General features: G+C 31.0%; 1 protein-coding gene across 1 annotated transcript in view; it reads left to right on the top strand.

Annotated features, from left to right (window-relative positions):
• Positions 1–20037, top strand: part of LOC148302108 (uncharacterized) — a 105258-nt gene that overhangs the window by 48647 nt on the left and 36574 nt on the right. Inside the window, exon 3 of the mRNA XM_088272155.1 lies at positions 12299–12418. Coding sequence (XP_088128281.1) covers positions 12323–12418 — 96 coding nt within the window. The 5' untranslated portion in view covers positions 12299–12322. The remainder of the gene's footprint in view (positions 1–12298; positions 12419–20037) is intronic.

Raw genomic sequence — 20037 nt, 5'->3', positions numbered from 1 at the left:
CATAAGCATAGTGTAAACTTTAGTCAGTTATTTTCCTTAGGCACTTATTTCATAACGGTATGTACAATATATCGTTATTATAATCGTTTTGTAAAATAAGTGAATAAAATTATGCTTAATAAGTTATAGGTTTAAATAGGTAACATGAAAACTATTATTCTTGCGAAAAACAAATTGTCTTATTGTAAATTTTTAATTATATTTGTTTTTTCAGAAATAATATATCTCGATTGCCTTTATTCAAATCTGGCATACATGGTCTAAAAGTGATGATTTTTTTCCTTATTCAAGTGACTCATCGATGCATTCGTATAGAAGTTGAGAATGGCGTGAAACACTTACATGGTACAATTTTCGAAAGCTTTCAGCAAATAGCTCGTAAATCTTATAAATACAGACCGAATAACGGGGGGGTTGATTGGTCACATTCCGTTTCATTATCTATATGCTTTCCTTAGTAATTACTGAGTGCAACTTTCTCACACCTAGAGAAAGCTTAGAAATGCTCATTTGTAGGATGTTTATCATTTCTGAAACAAGTTCCTTCAAGTATAGTTTACATTTGCACTTCATAATCTAATAAATTTATTACAACCTGATAACTTGCTTTAACCGACTTTGAAAATAGTAATCAAGTGTAAGTTCTGTTGGATTTAAAATGAAGCACTGACTATCTTTATTTTTATTTATCAAGCTTCGAAAACGAAAACAATTTCTAAAAAATCGATAAAGGTACAAATTTAAATAATCTTTGGTTAAAAATCTTAAATCTCATCACGCTACGATATTGTTATACGAAACTAATGTGAGGCTTATATGTTTATATATAATTATATAAATCACTGAGTGCTACCTGTGTAAAAATAATTATTAAGGAACTAAGGAGTGTCAAAGGTTTTAATATGCCTACTTAGTGTTTTGAGAAATATGTGACAAGTTAGGTGTCTTTTGAAATGTGAGAATCTAATGTGATTAAAATACTGGTATATTTCCATTTCCGCTAGGCGTGAGAAATCAATTTTCAACACATTTCCACTGCTTAAAGAAGTTCGATTGATTAATTAATAAAAAAATTAAACGACGTGATTATTTAATTATTTACTCATATATTGCTTCGATTAATTAATTAGTTTATGATTAAAACGGCGCTATTTATGGATGAAAATAAATTTATTTGAATTATATTGACTTCCTTATATAGATGGAGTGGAATAAAGCAGTCTGGGTATTTACAGGAGTTACCACCAGTCGTATGCTGGTTTAAATGATCACTTTGTACACGTGTAACCTTCTCCATTCTACCCATGATTAGAACCAAATTATTAAAATTTTGGGTGTTGTATTTATCCTTCAATTGATATCTTCTTTCCCATGCGAGTTCTAGGCAATATCTATGGTTGAGTTCAGTACGTTTTATTTTTATATTTGATCAGAAATCTTTATAAAATGTTTGTAAGATTCTTCTCAAATTATTTTACGTACTAAGAGGCGCTTTGAAAAGGCGATATGATACAGTAAAAATATTGTTTTTTTTTTAACACGATCCTTATCATTAATCGTTCACTCTCTTAGATCAATAGTCTACATTTGACCTGATGATGGAATAATTATTCCAAAACTGGTAGTCATGAAGTAGTGTTTTTAAGTGGAATTACACAAAATGAACAATGAATGATAAAGAGAGATGTTATATTATCGTACCAAAAAAGTTAAGAATAAGAAGTTCCCTGAAGGGACATTTACATATCAGCAAATATCTAACTTACGAAGCTTGTACAAATACGTATGTGCAACCCCAAGTGCTTTAGATATTTCATATATTCTTACTTTCTTACCAATCAACTCTCCCCCGTTCTTTTTTCCTATATTTAATCAATATTTAATCAATATTTTTCATCTTACACTCCTTCATATATAACACATAATTTAAATTCTTTTATATACATTATGCTTCTAGATCAAAAATTTAAAATGTAGGCCTGATTACCTTACATTCGTATAATTATTACTTTTATGATGGCAAAATAATCAGTATAGTTAATAGTTAATTTATTGCGATGCCCTATGTACTATTTAGATGACGATAGAGGTCAAATAAATATACGAGTACTTACTATATCTCGATGTCTGTAATAATAAATTTGGTACAAATTTATTTAATTATTATACTTTCTTAGCCATTAAATCGTGATTTTGAGTGCTCCGTCATTATATAACTGTTCACTAGTTATTATAGTTCTCTGCCGATCTTATCTTGTAACAATGCGATATTATACTTTATAGTTCAATGATTATTGGACTGCGAGTCGTGATTATCAGATTATACGCAGTGTCATCACAAAGTTGTTTATTCGTTTTTTTAACGCGCGCCAAAATAAATACGCATACCTATGTAAATGTACATAGGACACTTTTTCTTGATAAGGTAGTGTTTATTTTGTAGATGTTGATTTTAAACAGTTATCTAAATAAAACAGAAAAAATATACTTCAGTCATCGTTTTATTCTTATCTTTGTGGAATTACTGTATTCCATAAAAAAATAACAATTGTCGTCCAATACCTGATGATTAACGTCATATTTTCTCTTATTTTACTTGTATGTGCACAATTATCAGTCAACACTATCAGTAAGACGATTTTTATTAGAATAAGATTAAACTTTATCATGGATTGAAATAAATCATTTTCAATACACAACATTTTTGGTGTCTCCCAATCATTATTCATGAATTAAAACACACGATACTCGTAGTTTAAAAATAAATATAAAACACTTGTTTAAGACCACTTTTAAGTTTTATTATTATTAAGGGAAGCGGTGTGATGGTTAGTCAGTTAGTTCGTTGGTGTTTTAGTATGGGTAAGGTTCAAATGATTTAAGCACCAAATATTGATCATTAATTTATTATCGATCCGCCATAGAATCGAATCTGGGACGTCGTGCATGGTAGTCAGATAAGATAACCGCTACGCCACGGAGGCGGGAAAATCCATGAAATATACGTATTTACAAGAAGCACCTACCAAAAGAAATTTCTTTTGCGGCATGGATCTGATATGAAATATTATTACACAGTTTTTCTAGGAATTCTTCCTTCTCTACTCTACCGACGTTGATTATTTATTTATCTAGACCGCGTAGTACGTAGCTCAAATACGCCCGCTATCGAAACTTAATCCAATTACACGATCGTGAAAATGTGCATGCGACCAAAACTAGGCTTCAAAAATGGACGATAATTATTATCTGAACAATTATAAAAGCTTTTCGAGCAACCACAAAAAAGATAACATTCGAGGTGATTTATATAATGCTTTTTCGAGGCATGGGGCCTATCAACGATCAATATTATTTTTAAAACTAAGCACTTGTATAGTATCTTCTTCTTCATCTTCTTTTTGTAGATCCTAGGGATCTGTTTGTGCCTCCGCATGTCGCATACGCGTGAAAGTCTGTCTTCTGACATTCTGTTTATATGTTCATTCCAGTATCGCCTTCGTTGTTGTCACCTCACGATATCCTCTGTCTTACACATGCTCCGGATGTCGGTATTTCTTACTCGGTCTCTTACTTGTAGAATATAAAACCACTTATTGTGTTTTTTTCATTACATACGACAAGTTTCGAAAACTGGAGATTTTTTCATCAACGGGTGATTACAAACATGATTATCAATTTTTATAACGCTTATAATTTGACGCATTTTTTTATTCACAACATTTTGGGTGACTCCAAATTCTTGTTCACAAATCTGAGTTCCTTCACTAATGAGTTAGGTATTTTTACACTTTGACATATCATTATGGATTCTCATGGTGAATATTCCACAGTGAACAAAGTGATAATGATTAAAGAAAACACTTGTTTTTTACCACTTGAGTTTTATTATAGACTACATGTTTCAGAAGTTAAACTTCCATCATTCAGGTCTGTATAATAACTAAAATATAAAATATAAAATTGTTCTATAAATAAGGATTCCTTATTTATAGAACAATTTTATATTTTAGTTATTATACAGACCTGAATGATGGAAGTTTAACTTCTGAAACATGTAGTCTATAATAAAACTCAAGTGGTAAAAAACAAGTGTTTTCTTTAATCATTGTAACATGTCTTACCACAAAGTTAATGCCGAAACAATAAATAAAAAACAAAGTGATAATTTAATTTAGCCAATGTCATGTTCATGTTCTGGGAATGCCAAGATTTAAACATTACTTTCCTATAAAACAATGGTATTTTTAAGGAATAAACTTCAAAGTCCAAAGGAAAGTAGGAATAGGGAAGAAAGATATGAAAAATACATCAAAAACACCCACACCAACAAAAATAAATATTTCCAATGACCACGAATCGAATCCGTGACCCCAGATTCACAGTCGAGAGTCTTTCGAGCTACGCCACGGTGCCTACCTTGGAACAACCTGTCATTCAACAGTTGAATAAATAAAACATTTTTATATTTTCATCTGTTTGAGAGATCATCTGTAGATCTTGAAATTAGTAGTATATTGATTAATAAATTGTCTTAAGGTGGAGACTGACCGGAGCATTTCTGAGTGCTTGAATGCTCACATCGTAAAGTGTTACGTTACGACAAAATGCTCTGGTCAGTCTCCACCTTAAGCTGTATACTTAAGTGTTTTATTTTAATATTATTTTTTGACATCTCATCAAAGATGAAGAAGAATATAGAAGTCTGAGTATTTACGGGGCTGATGACCGTCATAGGCTGGTTTCAGTGATCACTTTACACACGTGTAACATTCACCAACTCTACCCATTATTGACAACCACAATACTCAAATTCTTGGAAGTTCTATATATATGAACCAATTTTGAAACATTTTTCTTGAATCACTAGAACTTCACTAGAGTCATATATACTGGTGAGATTAAAAGAAGCTTTTTATTCAGCAGAAACTCTTTTATTTGTATGTGAGGTCCGAATTCTGGATTGTAATCACACACACGAGAAACGCCAGAAAATATCATTTTCATTTATATTATTTAGGCTTATAATTTGACCAGATAATTCATTTAGAAAATTTAGTGTGTCTAAATACTTGTTCACAAAATCTGGATTATCTCCAATAACAGGAGTTATTTTCATAATATTTGTGAAAATAACTCCTGCAATTGGAAATAATCCAGATTTTGTGAACAAGTAATTGGACACACTTAAAATGTTGTTTTATTTTTACATTAAAATCTAAGTTTTACAACTTAATTTTCTGAATGTAATACGATATTGGAAACAGTTACCGTTGGTAGTCTATGTTCATAAACATCGCGATCCAATTAAAGTCGGGATTTATTAAATCAAGCGATTGCAATCAATGTAAAATATTACTATAGCCCGTATTCACAAAAATTGTCTATTTATGAGATGCTCCAATTGCAACTTTTATCTGTAGATAAAGCTCCTTTTTAATAAAAACAACTTTGTTTTAACCACTTTTTATTGGTACATTTTTTCCAACTGGTTTCGACAAGAAACTTGTCATCATCAGGGCTTACGTACTAATTCTAAAACATTGAAATACTCATAGTAAGGTTTTAAAATTCCTGTACTTTTCAATAACATTTTTTAAAATCACTTTTTCATATGGTGTACGGAGTGCGTGGAAGTTTTGGCATCGTAAGGGAAGGGTAATTAACTATAACCTTACTATGAGTATTCAATGTTTTAGAATTAGTACATAAACCCTGATGATGACAAGGTTCTTGTCGAAACCGGTTGGAAAAAGTGTACCAATAAAAAGTGGTTAAAACAAAGTTGTTTTATTTTATAAAGTTTACATATTCTTCCTTTTGTATGTTGAAATGTAAATAATATTAATTCATGTAGAACATCCGTATTTTTTGCTGATGAATCATTATTAAATGGCTGTAAAAAAGCTATCAGTAATAAATTATGTATTTCGTTACCGGGTCAAAAATATGACTGATACTTTTTATGGTGAGATGGATACTGAAGGTGGTACCACCATGAGAAATTTCTCGTGATCTTTGACATCGAATGCTGGGAAGACTAAACAGTGAACACAGGGAACGATTTTACACTACTGAATGCATAGCCAATGTAATTTATTTATAATCGTGAGACCATGGGTTCGATTCCCGCCACCCGTAAGACAAGCAGCTATGCAATTTATTTATTGTTTTGCAAATGAAATCATATGCATTTGCAGTGGGTTACTAGAACAAGTACATCGATTCTTAAGGCGGGATAGTAAATTGCCCACAACTTAATTTATTTTAAACTCAGGTACCATTTACCGTTTTTTTTTTAAATAAAAAGATAGTGAAAGACGTTGGTAACATAAACCAAAGCACGACACAAAATGCCGAACCTTTTTCTAGTGGAACGAAAGGTCTGTTGATGACAGTCAACAGTCCGCCTTCTCCTGAGGAGTTTTACGTAGTTTCCTCCCAGCAATGAGCAAATGCTGAGGAGTTCCTGTTTGGTCCACACTAGATTATACCTCCTGTTCCCAACACAGATTCAAATAAAAACATATTTAATTAGCTAGAAGAAATAAAAATCCATTAAATGATCTGTAAACCTTGTACATAATAAGCAAGGTAAATAATAAATGCAATTCCCATCTAAAAAAACATTTAACGTAACTGCATTTTTTGCTTGAAACAGTGTTTTTGTATTGATAAAAGAAGTTTTTATTTAAAATAAATTTATGGTTCTGGAAAGGAAAGATTGATTGAAAGGGAAGGAGTTTTAAATTGTTTTTTTCCTAATTCCAATATATATCTAAAGAACGGTGTTTCGAGAAAAAATTCTATCACCTTAAATATTAACACTCTCCTTATCTTTCACTTTGTGTAATACCACTTTAAACAATAATGGTAACAACATAATGTAACAAGAGCTAACAATGCTTTTAATACACAAAATACCTGAAATATTACCTAGGTAAAGATGTGGGCTATCGAATAAGGAGGAAGAATCTCGCCTTAAGGAGATTTAAAATTTATGAAGTGAATGTAGTTGCGAATAGGAGCAGTGAAAGACCGAAAAAACTTAAACATTAAGAATTAAAAATAATTCAAAGTAGTCAGGGCAGGAGTCAGAATAATCGATGTGTATGTATGAGGAGAAGATATGTTGAAAAGAGGAAGAGGCGAAGATTGTTTTCAAGACTGGTGTGGCTTTCTATTCTTTCTGTCTACCCCTACAGGAGACGGTTAGTTTATGAGTTTCTGTTATATGATAATACTATTTAAGGTACTCATCCAATAAAATAAATATTTTGTCTTTTTTAAAGATTTTAAACATTAATATTTTACCGTGTTAAAATTTCAAAGTAATCCGTAAATTAAATTGCCGTTAGAAAATAAATAGCAAAAAACAAACACGAAAAATAGTTATTAACCTTTTACGTGCCGTTCCCCAATATTTATCATGTGAAATATGTGTTGAATAAATATCCGACGACAAAATAACTCACGGCCGTTAAAATCCCCACGTGGCCGATGAACGAAATGGAAGGTGTGTTCCGAATCAGGAACGGTACTTCGGGCCGGACACATAAAATGTTATTATTTTTATCTCACTGCGTTTCAGCAGGTCTTCCGCACAGAGTGAGCAAAGAACTTTAAAGAGTACGATTTATACTTTTTTTAAATTATAATTTTTTTCTTCAGTACTTTTTCGTCGACTTCCTCAGCTTAATGGTTATCAAGTTCAACTAATTTGATTTCCGGAGAAGTCAATATATTGTTATGACAAAAGAGATGGAAATGGTGAAAGATAAATTGTTAATTAAGAAGTATAAATATAAGTGATCCAAAGATAAAAAAAATGTAATAATTAGCACAACCGTGACTACTAATTTGACTACTATGCTGGGGGTTTGGGTTTGTTTTCCAGGGGGGTAAAAAAAGTGTTTTTTCATTCTGATATTTAATCAATAATACCTTGATGAGAAAATTACACACTTTTTAATGTATTGAATCACTAAGTATATAGAAGTGTTTCATTTTCTCATCGATTATTGGAAAAATATTGATGGCTTCCTTAAAAATTCTTCAGCTCTATTTTATCGCAATATTTACATAAGCGAACATTGACTTATGCCTTTATCTCTTAGTGCGTGTCGTTAATGGCTTTGGATACTAATAATAATTTTCCTGAATGGGCCATTTGAAACTGTATATTTGTACCTACTCCTCTACAAACATTAGACATTAAACAACAATAAACCAGTTATTTATTACGATTTAATGTACGGATTTAGCAAATTCGATGTTTATCTTATCGCTTTCCGACACCTCATACAATGCATGAATGAATGAGTGAATGGAACATGTGTGTGAAATGTTACATGCTATCAAATCATACGATATTTTCGTAATAAACTCGCCATAAAATTCATACATCTTTGATTTGTAAGAAATTCAATTTTATATTACAACCAAATTTAACAGTATATTATAAACCAATGTGAATTTACGATTGCAATAAAAAATATTTGTTTAAAAGTTAATATAATTAAATAAGAACCAGTTTTTATTTTTTTAAATATTAACTGGCGTTGATACAGAAGTTTGTTTAGTGACTATATAGTGAATCAGAAGCACATCATGTCAAAATTTACCAGCATTTCAAGAATTATAAAACCTAAATAATGAAATACAAAAATTGATACAAATTTTGCGAGTTAACCACCCTACTCTCGAGTTATTTTTTGAGTAAATTCTGTAGAAAAAATCATATTTTTTGTACAGAATTATGTAAACACATTTTTTTTCGCCATAATAGGTGCTTTTAAGACGGAACTGATGTACTTTTTCATTAGCGCGTTCCCTCTCTCTGTCTCGCATTAAATATTTTTGCCACAGGGTTAGCGCAATGGTGCGGAAAAAAGACGCGTATCGTAAAGATAATAAAAATGAAAATGGTATTTTCTGGCGTAATAAAAATAATAAAAATGAAAATGGTATTTTCTGGCGTTTCTCATGTGTGTGATTATAATCCAGGATTTGGATCTCACATACTAATATAAGAGTTTCTGCTTAATAAAAAAAAAGCTTCTTTACATCTCACCAATAGATGTCTCTAGTGAAGTTCTAGTGATTCAAGAACAAAGTTTCTAAATTGGTTCATATATATAGAACTTCCAAGAATTTGAGTAGTGTGGTTGTCAATAATGGGTAGAATTGGTGAATGTTACACGTGTGTAAAGTGATCACTTAAACCAGCCTATGACGGTCGTAAGCCCCGTAAATGCCCAGACTTCCATATTCTTCTTCATCTTTGATGAGATGTCAAAAAATAATATAAAAAAAAAAAAAAAAAAAAATATCGTAAAGATATTGAATACATTAAATCTATTGTATTGTTTTTAGGAATCAACCTAAGTAATTTATTGACTTATACATACAATCAGTATTCTTTTTACGAAATACAAACTAAATATGTTATATGTAAATCTTTGTACATAATAGGCAAAAAGAGATTTTCTCAGGCACCTAATAAATATTTTAAAAAGCATTTACATGCGTTATAACATACTACAATTGAAACTATATTGTTGATTATTATATATTAAACCATATCCGCTCCCTAGGTGGAGCATATAGAGTCAACAAACTGTCTCCAGGCTTTTCTGTCGGGTGCCCCTTGCGTCCTCTCAAGTCAGACCCGCGTCCCGAAGTTCTGACGAGAACTGCCGAGGAATTGTCAGAAGTGGTCGTCCTGGGCGGCGCGAGCCTGATGCCTTATAAAAGAGGCAATCTTGATTAAGGGTCTCAATAGGCATGCGGAGTACATGGCCAAGCCAACTGAATCGGCTTTTCTTGACGACAGTTGTGACCAAGATTTGCTGCATCCTACTCCTTATCTCTTCATTCCTCACAAAGTCAAACCACTATTGTTAATTACATTAAATAATTGTGATATACACATTTTTCTTTTAGAAAACGTACATTGACGTGTTTCCTTTAATCTTTGTGAGGTTGTTTTATTTATATTTTAAAATTTCAGCATGAAAGATTGCTATGGAACTCGAGCGTTAAATTTTCTAAATTCGCGGTAAACGCACGTTAACCTTTATAAGAAGCATGAGAAAACCTTTTAGAAATGAATGACGCGGCGCATAGCAGTGAGAAGAATGTTGACTAACACAAGAAGGCTGTATAAAATGGGTAACCATTAGGTAAAAGCAGAAAATTCTCTAAAGTAAGCGAGCATAATTGGCTGTATTGGATTAAAGTGTAAGAAATTTAATAGACAGTTTTAATACGTATTTTCATTTGTAAAAATTTAGTTGAATAAGACTTTGCAGACTACTAGTTTGAGGTCTTAAGATATAAATGGCTAGAATTGATAATTTGAAACAATAAAACCTTATGCAAATTAGTACCTCAACGGAATTATTATGTTTTTATTTGATTTTATATTAGACATAGGAAAGAAAAAATGTAAAGCATATTAATGTCTATTTTATTGTATGCTTACGTATTTTACGTAGTTGTACAAAAGAAATGCAGAATATCACCTGCAAAGACCTCCATCATGATCACATACCTCCCAAAACAAAGATAATTCTTTTGGCTTTCTATCCAACATTTTGGTGATTTTAAAATCATTTTTGCTAGATTAGAGGTTTCAACAGGCCTCTAATAGAGGTTTTGCGGGTCATCCTTATATAAAAAATAATTATATTAAAAAATACATAGGTATATATTTTTTAAATAAATAAAATTTCTTTATAAAAGCATTTTAAAAATAGTAATAATATGAATACACGTTTTTTTTAATAAATATGAAATCAATCCCATGGTCTTTTGGTCACGATGGTCCGTTCCTTTAGTGTAGTTGTCAACGCGTTACTACATTGAAGGCACCGGGTTCAATTCTTAGGAGGGTTAAAATAAATATAATTGATTTTTCACCATAATAATTATTTTGTATTACCCTGGACTGGTATCTGAATAGCAGGACTGATCATCTTTCTTTAGTGTATTAGAGAATTAAGATAACACTGCTTATGTACCCTATCCGGCACTCAGTGCGAATAAGGGTAAGAAGAAGAAGAAGAAAAAAACTGACTTACTAATTTACCATCACGCCGCTTCCTTGAAGGATATTTATTTTTATTTTTATAACCCTTATCAGCACCCAATGGTGCATAGGGCACTGCATCGATTTGACGCAGTGTTATCTTGATCATTACTTATACGAAGGCAAGGTGATCACTCTTGCGCTTCAGGAACCAATCCAGGGTAATATTTAATAAATATTACAGTGTAAAATCACGAATAAATCACTAGTAAAATCCTTGAAGGATAGGCGGAGAGAAAATAACTCCACATAACTCTTCCTTTGAAAACCACTTTCAAGTTTTTGAAATATTTAATAAGGCCATGTTTTTTTGCCTTTTCTCTGCTCCTACTTCCAATTTCATGCTTGTAATTTTGTTTAACCGTTCTATAAGAATAACAAAATTTACTTAATTTTTTCGAGTAATTTTTTAATAAATCACAAAAAGTGCGCCATAAAGATTATTTTATTTTAAACAGTGTGAAAAACAAAAATATGTAATGTTTCGGCATTTACTTTGTGGTAAGACATGTTGAAATTATTAAGAAAACACTTGTTTTTTTACCACTTCAGTGTATTTATGACAACTACTTTCGGAAGCTAAGCTTCCATCTTCAGGTCTAAATGTTAACATTTTGACCGGAATTATGGAAGCTTAGCTTCCGAAACTAGTCGTCATCAATAAACTCAAGTGGTAAACAAAAATTTGTATTTTCTTTAATAATTTTAAATAAAAACATGACATACATGAAAAAATGATTACCCTTCTAAAAAGTATCGTTCACATCAACTTTAACAATCTTGATCTTTAAATACATAAAAAACGGCTATAAACCTGCATTACACTATTTTTTTTAGTTATATCATATAAATATGAGAGTGAAAAATCACATGTAATATTTATTTTTTGTCCGCCTCCGTAGTGTAATGGTCAGCACGCTCGGCTACCGTTCTGGAGGTCCCGGGTTTGATTCCCAGGGGGGGGGGGTCAAATAAATATTAGTGATTTTTCACTCTAATATTTATTCAATATTACCCTGGACTCGTACCTTAAACGGAGGGCTGATCACCTTTCCTTTGTGTGTAAACGATCGAGATGACACTGCGTTTATATGAAGCAGTGCCCTATGCACCATTGGGGTGCAGATAAGGGTTTTATTATTATTATTATTTAATATTTGTTTTAAGACCTTGTTTAATTTATTTTTTATTTTTCATTATTTTCAGGGTCAAGACAACCCTGGCTACATCATGAGACGAGCGAGAATAAAAATGGCAGACAGGGGTCCGGGAATATTTTTCAGGAAATACCTGACTGGAACGTGTCTCGCTTTTCTCATATTTTTGGTAAGTCACTTTTTTAAAAATCTAACCTATCATCTCACAATACATTCTTTAAAGATTATTTATTATTTTTATATAAAAAAAACATATTAAATACATAAGGCAAACATAAATAATATTATCGACGAGTAATTTCCATTATAGGAACATTCTGTCAGCCTAAGCGGCTCATTATTAGAAATATGTATTAAATTGTGGTAGAGTGGGTTCGAACCGAGAATCTCTGACTTAAGAGTGCGCGACACTAACCACGGGACCACAACCCGACACAATTTAACAACGTATATGCAAAAATAACAAAATTTTAAAAGGAAATAAATAAGATACGTATATAAAACAAAAGCGGAAAGTGAAAATAAAGTAAAAATTATAAATAAATATTTTAAAAACATATTTACGACAATAGTAAAAAAATAAACAAGACTGAAACACAAAAAATTCATTATTTATATATTTAGCGTTGTTAATTTATAGAACTCTTTTTATTTATGTATTAATTTTAAATCAAACACAGATTTTTTGAGTCCACTAAGTTAAAAAAAAAACGCATTAAAATTAGTATTGAGGCAATTATTTCGCCTAGTTATGACATTTTCAAACGAATGTGAAGATTAAATGGACTGACGGTCCTTATGTAACTTTACAATTCTAGGTACTTAAGTGATAGTTTTAACATGTTCAGTAATAATTTATGGGAGTCAACAATAGTTAATGGGGGATGTAGGTACGAACGTTTATATTTATTTTTCTGGGAAAGGAAGAATCTATTGACATGGCAATTTGTGATAGAATTAATGTTTTGGATCTAAATGCAATTGTTGGTAATATTATTTTGAAAAATTTATTTACATATGTAGATATGTATAATTGTATTAAAAATTATTAGTTCATCAATAACGCATCATGCAAGCGTTTAGAATTTATGAATTGTATAGCTACATAAAGGACCGTCAGTCCATTTAATCTTCCCATTCGTTTAGAAATACCATAATAACTAGGGAAAACAATTGTCACAATACTAGTTTTTATGTATTTTTTCAATAAAATACAACTTAATAGACTCAAAAAATCTGTGTTTGACTTAAAAATTAATAAAAAAAGTAAAAAGTAAAATAAAGAACCTAACTATGAATATGTTGATGTTTTAGAATTAGTACATGTTTAACCCTGATGATGACAAGGTTCTTGTCGAAACCGGTTGGTGAAAAAATAAACCGCTGTAAAAGTGGTTAAAAACAAATTTGTATTATATTATAAAGTTTATAAAATGTGCCACAAAGTATCTGCGAAAAACATTCCAATAAATGTAAAGTAATCACTTAAGCCAGCCAAATGCCAGATCGTAAGCTCTGGAATACTCAGACTTCCATTATATTCTTATGAAAAACAATAGATACTTCGTCTACTTAGAGACAACTGTTATATATAACTAATGTAATGCTCAGGTTGATACAAAATACAAGCATTTGTTTCATGCACAACTCAACGCATGGATAAGCGCGCAAACTTTAAAAGAAAAACATATTTTTCTGAAGATATATACTTTTTGCCTATAAAAGCACTATTTGTGTGGCCATCCTTATTTGGAATAAGTAACTATAGACTTATAAATCATCGAGACAATGCTATAAATTTTTCAACACGCAGGTACGCTGATAAATGTGAGTAAAAATTCTAAATTGCCTCATTTTACCACCATTTTGCCACCAGAGACAAATAACATTGTGATAATAAACTATTTCAGGAAGCTTCATATCACATTGTTTTAATTTATTCTACTTCTTTATTTATTGCAGTCAACCTACGTTTGCATTTGACAAGCAAACAAATTAATATTTTTTATAAAAAAAGACGTTTTAGATAGTTTTAAAAAAAGGTTGAAATGATATTTGAATTTATTGTAAGAACTTCCTCACATAAATAATTACTTTGATTATTAATTTAATTGAGCGATTAATTAATTATTAATTCTTCTACTGCCATCATGTCGTTTCTCTGCAGGGGTAGGATAACAGGATGGAACGCCACACTCATCTGTCCTGACGTACACTCGTAGCTTCCTTCATATCCATACATTTATTAAAACATGCCCTCCGATTACATAGACTTTTGACATCATCAGATTTTAGGTTTTAATTTATCTGGGAGTGAAGTTTTTTTATCTGTCCCGTTCTGTTCTCCCGTTCACATTTGCCCAAATATACTTTCTTGGTCATTTTATCTCTATCTATTCGCTCCATATGTCCATAATACATATCTTAAAGAACTTTTGGAAAGATCGTAAGCCCTGTAAATGACCTAGACCTATGGACAATTTTGTGGTGATAAAGGTAAGAAGAAGTAGAAGATATTTCCGTCACTGTTTCTTTTATGTACTTGTACCAGCCTATGACAGGTTTGAAGCCCTGTAAATACCCAGACTTCAAAACATTTAATTTTATATACTTTGTTCATGTTGAAATATCATTGAAAAATCCTATTAAGCAAATTATTCAAGATTTAATTAGCTGTCGAATAATTGTTTATAAAACCACTTATATCCACACTTTTATACAAACACTTAAGTAGGAACTCGAGTATTTATTCAACAAATAACTCAAGTATTTGATTAAGATAGTGAGCAAATTGACATAAAATATTACACTAATTTAAAATCGTGCGGATCTTTGGGCCGATAAATGCCACTTTTAAATTAAATCTATTCACGGGTAGCCCATTGAGATAAATAATATGAAATATACGAATTTTCACATACTTTTTTTATATTCATAAATAAGTATTGAAAAATAAATTAAAATAACTTGATAAGTGTGCTGAGTAATAGCCCAACAATTTCAACTTAATATATTTTGAACAAATATCTATTATTTTTGCTATTCATTGCTTTGGTTTTAACTTTCTCGAACAGAACGAAGATATAAAAATGTAAAAATAAAACACTTGTACCATACCAATATTTCAGGTTATTAATGAAAACGCGACAAGTTTCAAGAACTAAATATGATTTCATCAACTGGTGAAAATACAAACTGTTAATGAAAACATCCGTAGTCCTCAAAACTTGTCGTGTCCACACTAATAAACTCAAAAAAGTAACCATATCGCTCACTCCTTTCAAGAACGTCATAAATCAAAATACTTGATTTTTCAGGAGAACGTTTTTAAAGTTTAAAAATATAATATAATGTATTGAAAATAAATATCATGCCACTTACTGAACTTTTTACTGTGCAACATATCTTATTAGGTAAAACCTGAAGGCTTTTTCTCCATTTGAAAAAAATTTAGTAAATTCAACAAAATAATTAAACAATACCTTTTCTTCGAAATGCAAAAACAACACTTTCTACCCTGTAGCGGGTAAATATTTAGTTAAAATATGCCTCTTTTGCTGGGATATAGTACATTTTCTGGGCATTCTGAAAACAGCACAACTGAAAATTTACGATTTTTGATTTATGAAGTTCTTGAAAGGAGTGAGCGATATGCCAGTGTTTAAATTTTTATAGGAATATTGTAATACTGTATGCTTTAAAGCCCACTTTGTGATTAATCGTAGCTTAATTTATTTTTAACCCAGGTAACATTTGACGTAGTTGATTTTTAAAAAAACTTAAAATACCGTTTTTGGATTGAAATAATGAGTTTTTCTTCGAAATAAATATATGGCTTTGAAAAAAAAAAGTTATTGAAATGTAAGAAGTTAAAAAAATACAATATTTTAAAATTATGTTTAAAAAAAACAATTACCAATGTACATTAAAAAAAAATTGAGCGTGAAAATACGTCTAGGTCCTAGAAGGACGTTCGACATCTCAGCCTGAATTAACTCAAAAAGTTGCCGAATTTCAGTTTTTTTTATTTTTCCAAATAAATAAATCATTATTTTATTCGACAAAGTTATTGCCAAATGAATAAAATATATACATGTTAACAAAAAAGTCTAATCCAACAGTTTTTGTATTTTTTAAATACACAATATGGCTATCTATTGATTCTTTGTGAATTAGTATTTGGACATACTTAAAATGTTGTTAATAAATTATCTGGTCACATTATAAGCTAAAATAAAAAAAAGGATATTTTCTGGCGTTTCTCATGTATGTGATTATAATCCAGGATTCGGACCTCACATACAAATATAAGAGTTTCTGCTCAATAAAAAGGCTTCTTCATCTCACTAACTAACTAACCATCACGCCATTTCTCCGCAGGAGTAGGCAGATAGAATCGAACGCCACACCACTCTGTCTTTGCATACATTCTTCACCTCTTCTGCATTCATGCATCTCCTCATACACACTCGACGATTATAACGACTCCTGACCCGGCCGCTTTCAAGTATTTTACATACCTGATTGTGCCAAGTTTTCCTCGGTCTTCCTCTGCTTCTTTTCCCAACTACCAATAGATATCACTACTGTAAATTCTAGTGATTCTTGTACAATGTTTTATAATTGGATCATATATATGGAACTTCCAAGAATTTGAGTAGTGTGGTTGTCAATCATGAGTAGAATTGGTGATTGTTACCCGTGTGTAAAGTGATCACTTAAACTAGGCTTCTATATTCTTCTTAATCTATGTTGAGATGTCAGAAGTAAAAATAAAAGTTTCTTTGGTAGTTTAGTTAATCCACCAATTAAAAGTTTTTGTAAGATTCAACACGTAATGAAAGATAATAGTAAAGTACTCGGAGGTAAGCCGTGAGTAGTTGGAGCGCGCACGATTCTCGCTCTAGTTGCTCCTGCGTCCCACCTGCCCAGGTAGCGTATAGGTAGGTAACACACATGTTCCGTAACCTCATCCAATCATCATTGTAAATCACATTACATACCCGGCGTTACTCGTCATAAATTCTCGATGAAAATAATAACATGTAATATGGAATCGTTAAAATGTAAATATTTCGACCGTCAGTCAAAGTTTTAAGTCCGTCGAGCGGATTTATTATTAAACATTTATGTATGATGAAAATTTCTTTCTCTATGATTGGAATATAATTGATTGTAATTTAATATTGAGCAAAGTTTTTTTTCTATTTTTAATTTTATTTTAACCACTCAAAGGATTTTTCTGCCAGTGTTAAGTCTATGAAAAAAATAACGATTATTTTTTTGACATCTCAACATAGATGAACAAGAATAATTAATTCTGGGCATTTACGGGGCTTACGACCGTCATAGACTGTAACATTCACCAATTCTACCCATTATTGACAACCACACTACTCAAATTCTTGGAAGTTCTATATATATATGAACCGATTTTGAAACATTATTCTCACGAATATATGTGTGGTTGTCAATAATGTTTAGAATTGGTGAATGTTACACGAGTGTAAAGTGATCACTTAAACCAGCCTATGACGGTCGTTAGCCCCGTAAATGCCCAGACTTCCATATTCTTCTTCATCTTTGATGAGATGTCAAAAAAAAGGAAATAACTCCTGTAATTGGAGATAATCCAGATTTTGTGAACACGCATTTGGACAAACTCAAAGTGTTGTAGATATAAATTTCCATTTTGCAAGCCAACCCGTTTCAAATTACTACATAACATTTTCTGTAGAAAATGCCTACTTTTATACGCCTTTAAAAAGGTTATAAACGATTTACGTCGAACTAACTCCTAAGATCATCTAACGAGAATGTGATTATACGCATATTAAAAGATTTTGATTGGACATAAAATTCTTTGTGACTCCTGCATTCCTGAGCGTTTAATAAAATCGGTAAGCTTAAAGTTATGACATGGAAATAAGGCCCTATTAAACGGAACTCATACCTGTTGGCCGTAAATGCAATATAACTTGCTTCTAATAAATCTCAGTACAGTAAGTTCTCCAGTTACGTGATTTTGACTTACGTGAATTCGTACTTACACGATTTAAGAAAAAAAAATCCGCTAAAAGTCGTTTACGTAAATTATTGTTTTGATGTGATAGTGAGAGAGAATAAGAGAAACGGCATTGGCACATGGCTTATAACCACCTTCCGCCATTACTGTCCACAGGATGTGATTAAGGGCTAAGTCATAATTTTGATTTCTTTCTTGTTAGTTACGTGGTCAGGATACTTTCCATGTTTTAATTATTTACAAAAAAAACATTGTTTTGAAAGAATTAACCCACAGAGTCTTTAAAGACTTGTCTGTAGATAGAATACTTGGGATAAGGATGGTTGATTACAATAATTATGAAAAAATTGGAAATTTTAAGTATTAATAAGTATATTTTGTTTATGAAAAGCATTGATAACTTTGTGGTTTGGTAATAATTGGTAATAATAAATAACACTCTCCTTATCATCCATTAATCACTTTGTGTAATAATTAATTAAGTAATTTGTACTAAAATGTGACTATGTATTTACACATAAATAATTGTAAACGTATCTGATTATATAATACTTGTAAAAATAATAAAGTTTCATTAAATAATTGCATATACATCTAATATATTAAACAAAATATTTGTTTTTTTTACCACTTGAGTTTATTTTTGTGACGACTAGTTTTGGAAGCTAAGCTTCCATCTTCAGATCTAAATGTACAAAAAAACTGAGTTTACATTTAGATCTGAAGATGGAAGCTTAAATAAATAGTCACAAAAATAAACTCAACTGGTAAAAAATAAGTGTTTTCTTTAAGTACCGTAAAGTGGGTTTACATTGCACCAAAATACTGCATTTTTTCAAAAAATTGTCTATTCAGATCAGGTTTTTTACTTTTTCTGAGGTTTCAACTATTGCAATGTAATAACACATATACCTGTAACATGTCTGATACGTTTTTAAATTTTTATCTATTTTGCCTGTATTTTTTTTTATATTTATATTTTGGTGCAAAGTATCCCGGGGTAAAGTACAACTTTGCACCATGATATTTTCTCTACACTTTTCGTACTAGAATCCAAATTTATGCAAAGTAAAGGCTATCCTACAAGTATTGTTGCACCTTATGAAGGGTTTTGGCTCACAGTTCACTAAATGCAGATTATAATATTGTATAATTATGGAAAAATAAGACACTTGATAGAATTTTTTTTTTTAAATATTGAAAAATCTAACAAAAATGTTTTTTTTTTTCAATACTGAAGGTTTAAAGTTATATAAAATAAAAGGTGGATATTAAAACATATCGTACTATATAGGTAATAGGAATCAAAATTAAATTAGGTCTAAATATGGTCAAGTTCCGGGACGGTAAAGAAACCTCTTTTGGATTGCATTTTCGGTTCTTTTATGGAACCCGCTACATCCTTCCAAGAATATTAAAGAAAGTCATCCTTCATCGGCCACTTCCACGTTTTGAGACTCTCCTGCATGGATTTAACAGCTCTGTCTTTCTTTATTTCCAAAATCTGTCCCGGAAAATTTTCTCCTTCATAATGAAATACGACATATTTTCCCACCTTCTTTTTTACTGGTCCTAATGAAACGGAAGAACAAATACGATAACTGGTTTCAGTCATCGTTTTTGTTCTTCTCCCTCTTCCTCAAAGCTTCCGTGTCAACTATAATCAGTTAATGCTAGATATGCTGGAAGTTTCGATGTGGAAGGTGGGATCATTGATGTAGTTGGTTCAGGTAGCATTTGTGTCTCGTCAACGTTCATTTCGA

The sequence above is a fragment of the Brachycentrus maculatus genome, unplaced genomic scaffold (assembly GCF_059751285.1).
Source record: "Brachycentrus maculatus isolate JH-2025_06_01 unplaced genomic scaffold, ASM5975128v1 h1tg000477l, whole genome shotgun sequence".
Taxonomy (NCBI): domain Eukaryota; kingdom Metazoa; phylum Arthropoda; class Insecta; order Trichoptera; family Brachycentridae; genus Brachycentrus; species Brachycentrus maculatus.
Note: the sequence above shows the minus strand (reverse complement) of the source record. Positions and strands in the feature narration are given on the sequence as shown.